General features: G+C 36.9%; 1 protein-coding gene across 1 annotated transcript; it reads left to right on the top strand.

The window, feature by feature from the left end:
- The first annotated feature begins 918 nt into the window (after positions 1-918).
- On the top strand, positions 919-8101 carry LOC145793269 (uncharacterized). The gene is made up of 8 exons (XM_082876055.1): positions 919-969; positions 1090-1152; positions 1839-2157; positions 2349-2438; positions 2487-2599; positions 5318-5692; positions 7175-7249; positions 8045-8101. The coding sequence occupies exons 1-8, from the start codon at positions 919-921 to the stop codon at positions 8099-8101; spliced, it is 1143 nt and encodes a 380-aa protein (XP_082732181.1).
- The last annotated feature ends 677 nt before the right edge of the window (positions 8102-8778 follow it).

Genomic DNA, 8778 nt, shown 5'->3' with positions numbered 1-8778 from the left:
AGCACATATTCAAAACTCTTTTTAAACAAACATGAAATCAAAGCATTCCAAAGTGGGTGACGTAGTCTATACTTGAGTGCCTCACATAGTAAGTTAGCATAATAATCAGAACATGAGCATATACTGTTCATAAAAATCACATCATGATTAAAAAAGGTCGATCTTTGATCAGGTGAGTGGGTACTTAATTCATGACCTTCTCCTCTCATACCTAAGTTCCCCAACCGAGACACTTTGGATATAACGGACAAGTAGCCTTTGGCACGAGTCACGAATTTCTTAAATTTTTCAAAAATATTTAGGTGGCGACTCTGAAATCTGGCAATGCAGTCCATTTTTGGCATCTCTGATGATTAAATGGATTTTCTAAGATTTGTCAGATTCAGACTCTCATTTGTGTTTTTCTATTTCACATTGCACTTGTGAAATCAGATTTAGAACCACGAGAGTCTGAACTATAGGGTTATCATATCCGAGGAGACTAAACCCCTCAAAAGAGCATGAGAAACAAGCTACAATCAGATGCGCTGTTTTTGGAATTATGTGCATTTTACATGGCACTGTGATGGGGAGGTAATTCAGATTATGTGAACAATGTGGATGTTCACATCTTATTATTAATGATGGCGGTGATATTTTCAGTTTGGATTAGTAGTGTAAAATGTACATATAGGCATCTTATTGGTAATGTATGTTCATTTTATGTTGTGTTTTGATTTATATAGTAATGCAAGTGTTTGTTTGATGAGTTTTTTATGTTTGCTTAATGAGGCTCTGTGTGGGCAAGGTAATTCAGAGTATGTCAACAATGTAGATGTTCACATCTTATTAATATGAAGTTATGGAGCATTGTTTGCATGTTGTGTACTGTCACCTCATTTCTGGTAGTGTGATTTTGATCTTGTAAAATGTTTTATGATGTGTAAGGATGGTGGTGATAGTTTTCATTATGAATTTAACAGTGGAACTGTACATATATGCATTTACTTTGCATAATGTGAATGTTCATATAGTATGGATTATTGTATGTGTTGTTGTTCGTATGGTTGTAACATGGTTGTTGACTTTTGTATTGTTATGTTTTTACAGGAGATAAATACCTTTATGATGTTGGTGTGCACATATGGTTACAGTACAACTGTAATAGATGTGGTTCGTACATTATGTTATTCGCGTTTGGTGGAGTTTTTGTGTAAGAAATGGGGTGAGTTGTCTGCTTGTTCTATTTCATTGTTCGTCGGCTACTTGGGATTAATAGGTGTGATTTGGACAATGACGAAGAATTTCAGAACATGCTATTGCTTGCCAAATCAATGAAGGTACAACATGTAGAGGTTGTCGTTGATTTGAAAAGTGATATTGGTCAGTTAAGTAGCTTTGGGTCGCTACGTGTGGGGGATAGGGAAGAAATTGATGCACTCTAGAGATTTTGCCACCATAAGGAGAAGGTGTTGTTATTATCCCTTTGGGCAAATGGTATTACGCATGTAGGACAGCGGTTTGTAAGAGGTGCACAAGAATTTTGTGATGTTTTATGCAAATATGCAATCCAATGCGGGTTCCAGTTTAAGTATGTCAAGAACGAGACAGTGAGGGTTATTGTAATGTGTGCGATGCGAGAGGAAAGAGGTTACTTGTGGGCTATACATTGTAGAGCATAGCGATCAAATGGATTTTTCTACATCACGAGGTTCAGTGATGTGCATAATTGTGGTATGGATGTCCGGACGTTGAAGAATCCGAGAGTTAGTTCTGATTTGGTATCGAGTACTATATTTAAAATTGTAAGGGACAAGCTGTTGACTAGCCCGTGTGAGATGGTGACTGTTTTGTAGCAGGATTATGGATTGGATGTAAGTTACCATGTAGTATGGTTGGGTATGGAGAAAGCAAAGGTTGTCATTAATGGAGATCACTCATTGTCGTTTGATCAGCTACGGTGGTATTCGGATGCTATGATGCATTACAATCTAGCAAGTTATGTCCATATTGACTACGATGTGAGTAGTTCACAGTTTCGTCGTTTTTTCGTATCATTTGCTGATTGTATTTCTAGGTATAATTTTTGTCAGCCTTTGTTATTCCTTGATAGAACGTTCCTCAAAGAAAGGTTCAAAGATCAGCTACTTACGGCAACGGTGAAAGATGGAAACAATGGTTAGTTTTTTTTTTTTTTGTTATTGTGTGTGTGCCCATGTAAATATTCACATTGAGCGATATATGCCTTACAATTACACAGTCTGAATATTCATAACCGCTTGTTTTTTTTCAATTGTTTTTGTAAACTACTAGTGTTAATATTCACATTGGAATACTGTGATTAGTTGTTTAATGTTGTTGTGTTGTAGGTCTATTCCATGTTGCATTTGTGATTGTAGATTCAGAGACCACGACCAATTGGTCATGGTTCTTGCACAAACTTGGAAAGGTTGTTAATGGTAAGCAATAGATTACTTTTATTTCTGACCATAATCTTGGTCTGTTAGAAGCAATGCCGAAGGTATTCCCATCAGCTCACCACGGTTATTGCTTACAACACTTGAAGAACAATTTAAGAGATCGGATAAAGGGGATTGATAATGGATTTAGGGACCACTTGGTTAGTGGTTTGGATGACTGTACTTACGAGCCAACTGTGGTGGGGTCCCATGAAAAGTTTGAGAAATTAAAAGAGGAGGGTAAGCAAAGAGCACATAGTTTTTTCAAGGACTTGGCACTTGAGCACTAGGCGAATTCATATTTCAGGTAATAGTAGTCACATGATATATTCCATTTGTCAAGTTTAGAATGGTAGTGTAATAACCTGACCCTCTTATATGCTTACATCTCTAGTTATATAAGTAATTACCTGTTTAATGTGAAATTCCATGTGGAGTTGTGCTTACATATACGAATTATTCAATTATGTCATTCTATCTATGGGTTATTGGAGAAAATCTGTTAAAATTAGAACGTTTGAACTTGAAATTGAAAGCCTTAGAGGCGCGATAATCCGAAATTGATTTTACAGTTATGATCAACATGATTTTTAGGTCATAATATGAAGTTTTGTAGAAATTTGATTCATAATGAATTAAAGAGATTTAATTGGGCTAGCCTTATATAAGCCTATGATATAAGAGATTCAAGGCAACACTTAGCATCAAAAAACAAATATAAACTATCTCCTAGAGGAGACTTAAAGAATAGAAAGAAGAGAGGAAGGAAACAGCAATTAGGGCTTGGGAATTAAAGGGTTTTGGCTAGATGATTCAAAGAATAGAGGACAAGGTATGTGTAATCTAACTCAAATACCCTAAAATTCACTCCAATTGTTTTGTATCAAGCTTGAGGATGATGTTCTCCACTTATTTAATTTGGGGTTTTTGAGCTACTCACTTTGATTGGTAAATATCCATGGAAGACATCAAGATCCATTGTCTTGATCTAGTTGAGGGTTGATTCTTGTGTTAGATAATCTTTGGTCTTTGCACATATGTTTGTATCTACTTTGCTTAATCATGAAAAGATGAAAAGAAATATGATTATAAAATTGTATAAATTGCTTAAGGTGAATTATGATCTATTTATGTATGAATCCTTGTTCGTCATGCTCACATAATATGATATTGAGAAGGTGTTGCTTATATTTGCCCTTAGAAATGCCTTGGAAAGTTTGATTTGGATGGAGTTTCGGACTGCCCAAAACAGGGTATACGACCGCACGTGCGAGGCTCATAGCCGCACTTACGGAAAACAGGGGAGAAAGATTGGGCTACACTGCAATAAAAGCATGTGCAACCCGCACGTGCGGCGTACCTGCCCACACGTGCGGCGGGGACTTCCGCACGTGCGACCCAAATTGAAAAATTTTGTAATTTTCTTTCGCTTTTTTCGACCCTTTGAATGCGTTATTATGGCCATTTGATGTTCCTATAACGCATTAAATTACATGGAGTTTAATGAATCAGATAATTGAGAAATAAGAAGAAGCTAAGAAAAAGGTGATATACTTACAAGTTGTGTGCTATGTGTAGGGCACATACAGGAGGGCACCATTGTTCACCCGCATCACTATGAGTGATAGTAGTGTAATGTCATGTTTCATTCATGCATTATATTCATATGTGTGGTTCGATATCTTATTCATTCATTTGGTAAATAACTTATGTTATAAGAGTTATGTTTGATATATGTTTGAACTTTGGCACATGAGATATGGACCCGAGGTCGTTCTAATTGCTATTATGATGGGCCTAAGACCATTTTGCTAAAATAATGGACCTAAGGTCGTTTTGTATTTCGTTGGGCTCGAGGTTGTTTTGCTATTATAATGGGCCTAAGGCCGTTCTGTATTACGATGGGCCTAAGGCCATTCTGTTATATGTTGGGCCTAAGGCCATTCTGTATTATGTTGGGCCTAAGGCCGTTTTGTCTTATGTGGGCCCGAGGCCGTTCATAAAAAGAAATATGAATAGGTCCAACCTGTGATTTATGAATATGCATTGTTAAATTATGCTCGGACCCTTAATCTGTTCGTATTACTATCATTTACTGAGCCTTGCTCACTTCATTTTCTTTTGTGGATGTTTTGTAGGTAATCAGCTCGCGGAGCAACCATAAGTCAGCTAGGAGTCCTTTACTGAATCATTTTGCTGAGTCACCCGAAGTGACTCTTTTGTTTAATTTTGGAAAATCTGTATGCTGGCATGTTTTGTTGGAATTAGGAGGAATAGATATATGTAAATATGCTTTGGCATTACCTAACCTTTTGGTGATTACCTTCTCCTCTTAATCAGTAATGTAAATGGTGTATGAAATGCCATGTACTTATGTATGATAATGCATTAAGATCCTGGCATGTAGTTACAGCTCAATGAATGTCTTATTCTATTATTTTGCTTCCGTTCTAGCCCTAATATTGAGTAAAATTTATTATAGCAAAGTTGAGGCCTTAAGTTAGGCTGGTCATGTCCAAACTTTTAGGGGCAGTTTTGGGTCGTGACAAGGAGCTTGTATAAAATTCAGTCATGTCTTGTGGCGATGTGAAATTTCTTAATCAGTTTCGAAGAAATTAACTTTAGTGTTGTACAATGTTGTGATATTGTGCAGGGGCATGCGTTATGAAGGGATGGCATCCAATGCAGTAGAGTCATTTAATAATTGGATTAAAGAAGCATGTAATCTTTCTATCACTTGGATGGTGGACATGATTCGTACTTAGTTGATGCGGCAAATGTCGGCGCGACATGACCAAGCAAACAAGCGGAATGGGGTTATTTGTCCTAAATTCGAAACCATGCTTCTTGATTCGTTCAATGACAACAGGTCTTGACAGGTTAGCAAAGCCAATGAAGATGTATTCGAGGTTTATTCAATACCATCCGTGACATTTGATATTGCAAGGCGTACGTGTTCTTGCTTCCAATGGAAAATCAACGAATTCCCATGTGACCAGGCTATTATTGCTATTCAAAAGAGCCGGTACAATCTCAATGATTGTGTTGAACATTACTTTCATGTAGAGACGTATCGTGTAGCCTATTTGGATACCATATTCCCCATATCGTTTGTGGAAAAGCCGTCTTTTGATCCTACGGACTTTACCATATACCCACCAACCGCAAAAAGACCACCTGGTAGAGCGAAGAAGAATAGAATTCCATCAAAGGGTGAGAAACTGAAGCAAATAAGGTGTGAGAGATGTGAGAAGGTAGGAAGCCACAATCGGAAATCATGTAAGGAGCCGATATAAGGTATACAACATTGTGTTTTACGTGGGATTCTTTTATTGATGTTTGGAATAAGATTACGTTGTGTTGGCAAACATAATAATGTGTTTTATTCAATTATATTATTTCATTTGTGTTGTCTATATTTTGTTTTATTGTAGTATTTTGGAATGAGAGTGCAAAAAGATGGGACATTATTTTTCTTTTTTGGGTGGCTAACTAACATTTGTTGGTGTTTTGATGATGAATACATGTACTGATATGAATATTCACATCATGCTATACAAATACACAAGAGTTCTAATGGAAAATGTGAACATTCAGATGTACATATAGTGTGATGATGGGAACATTCACACTTATGTTGACTATTCACACTATGTGAATATTCGCGCCTGTATTAAACTTTTTCACATTATTATTGTGAATGTTGATATGAATATAATCTGAGATGTGAACTTTCACATGCATTTAGTGTAACATGGTGTGAATATTCATGACTGATGTGAATATTCACACCTATCAATGACTTTCATAATGTTGTCGTAAAGACAATGTGAATATCCCTGCACATAATATATGTATTATAGAACAATGTGGTTCAAACAAAAACATAAACTAACGGATTAACACCAAATGTAGATCAAAATGCACAAGTGGCATATTGGAACATTAATAAATGTCAAATCACTGATTTACAATCTTTTCTTTTTTGGTCAAAATGTTAAGCAATTGATATTAGCATCACATCGAGTGTAGGTTAGTGTGTAGGTGGACACCCCTCACCTATAGGTTTTCATGGCGCACTATTTTTTTGTGATTCAAAAAATTGTGTACTAATAAGTCTTGTAATCCACACCATTCAGAACGTGTGAGGCTATCAATAATGTCTTCATGGTATACGTATGCACGTATGATGTAACATACTGCAAGCCTATAGTCCACCCTGTAAATGCAAAATGGTTATGGTTAGCACTTGACATTTATGTTTTGTATAATAGTTGTGGAGGATTTGTAAAAAATGTTGTGAGGCTTACGAGGTGTCAGCTTGCTGAGGACATACATCAATTGATATGATTTGTTGTGACGGAATTGGCTTGTGAACTTAGTCCATAGCGGTGATAACTGGCCAATAAAGCGCACAACATTCTCGATGTAGTCCCTTTGTGAAAGGAATTTCACTTTAGGCACTAACGAACATATATGTGTGTACATGTATTTTGGAATTTAACACATTACAATAATTCATATATGTGTTAACCAGCCACTTACAACTTGCTGTGCTTGGTCGACATGCGAGTCATGTATGTCGGGCCTTGGTCGCAACGAGTTATGATGCCTCCACAATTTGTCTTTAACATCGTACACAATGATCATCCAGTGGAAGTTATGGTGCAATGGGAATTATCTCTCTCTTCGGTAGTGTTTCATATGTTCATTAATATGTTTATTTCTTTTGCCAGGAGGGTACTCCCGTATCACTTTCTGCACACATTGGACATTCAATTCTATTGATCATATTCAAATACGGTAATCATGTAATGGTCATATTAATGGAATGTGAAGATTTACATTGCCATCAAGAAAAATAAACAGTGTTAGAGTTATTACCAAACACATGCTTGTGAAAATGAATGAGGCTTCCTTTGAAGTTGGGTTGACCACCTCTTGTTGTTCAAGTAGTAGTTCGGCATATGTATCTATCACATGCACAAACATAGGGTTGTATTACATTATTTATAGCGGGTGAACAGTGTGTGTGTGTGTGTGTGTGTGCGTGTGTGCGTGTGTGTGTATCTGTGTCTGTGTGCATGTTTGTGGTTGTGTGTCTGTGTGGCTGTCCGTGTGTCTATCTATGTGTTTGTGTATCCGTATGTGTATGTGTCTGTGTTTGTGTGTGAATAGTGAATAATTTTTTTATAATGACACACGTTGCTATGCATTGATTCTTTATTGATAAGGTACACAATGTCATCAAAATACACATATGTACACAAGCAACTGTGTATTTGTAGTATACCAATGTGAATATTAATATTACACATAAGTAAACTAAACCAACTCATCAAGTATAACTGTGAATATTCACACATGTATGAAATGAGAATGTTCACATTAGGTGTTTGTATAGTTACTTACTCATCGCCTACACTCTTTTACAAATTTTAGCCTTTTACTTGTCTTGTTTAAACATCATGCTCCAAACCTTGAACTTGTTGGTCAATGTCAATAATTTTTTTGGGTGCTTCGTCAGTGGATTCTTGTCCACATCTTATACTATGTGGACTGTATGTGGCTAGTTTGGACCTTGCTTTTGCTCTTTCTTTTGGCAGGTAGGTTTGGGTATTGGAAGTCAGGCAAACAGTGCTCTTTTCGTTCTTTCTCCTTGATACGCTTCACCCTAGAAGGTGGACTAAGATTGTGTTCCATTGGAGGGGGAGGGGGTTGCTTGTTGAGGATGTCATGATACTTCTGCACCTCGACCTATGTGACAATGTGGATGGACTGATTATCAAATAGGTCCTAAAGAACTATTTTCTTGCATTCTATGTCGATGATCAACTGTGTCAAGCACCGAATTTTAGCATCCTTTCTCTCCAAACAATTCTTGATTTCAGTGTTCATGTTGGGTGGGATTGATTGGTTGAATAGTATATCTTTAAGATCAACTATCACTCTTCCCCTTAACTCCCATAAGGATTCAAGGTGTTTGTATTTTTCTTCCCACTGCCTTATGATGCCCCATGCCTTCTGATTTTCTTTGACAAGCATATCGATGATGTCAAGTTGGTTTGTACTTGCTACGACAATAGCTCTCTCACTAGGTGGGCTGCTAAAGGGAATGTTGATGTCATCGTCACTATCATTTAGGTCAACTCTCTCCCCAAAAAATTCAGAGTTGTTGTCACCATGTTGTTCATCTTTGATGTTATCGCGTTAAGGCAATGTGATGGCTGGTTCATTGCATTGGGGCTCCACTTTCAATGTGGTACGATTGAACTTTTGCAATTCTGTTTGGATTGCGTACAGCTTGCTGGCATTAACCTGAAATGAAAAAATCATTTTA

This window comes from Camellia sinensis, chromosome 6 (assembly GCF_055761805.1).
Source record: "Camellia sinensis isolate YWXY chromosome 6, ASM5576180v1, whole genome shotgun sequence".
NCBI classification, from domain to species: domain Eukaryota; kingdom Viridiplantae; phylum Streptophyta; class Magnoliopsida; order Ericales; family Theaceae; genus Camellia; species Camellia sinensis.
The sequence above is the reverse complement of the archived record's forward strand: the minus strand, read 5'-3'. Positions and strand labels throughout refer to the sequence as shown.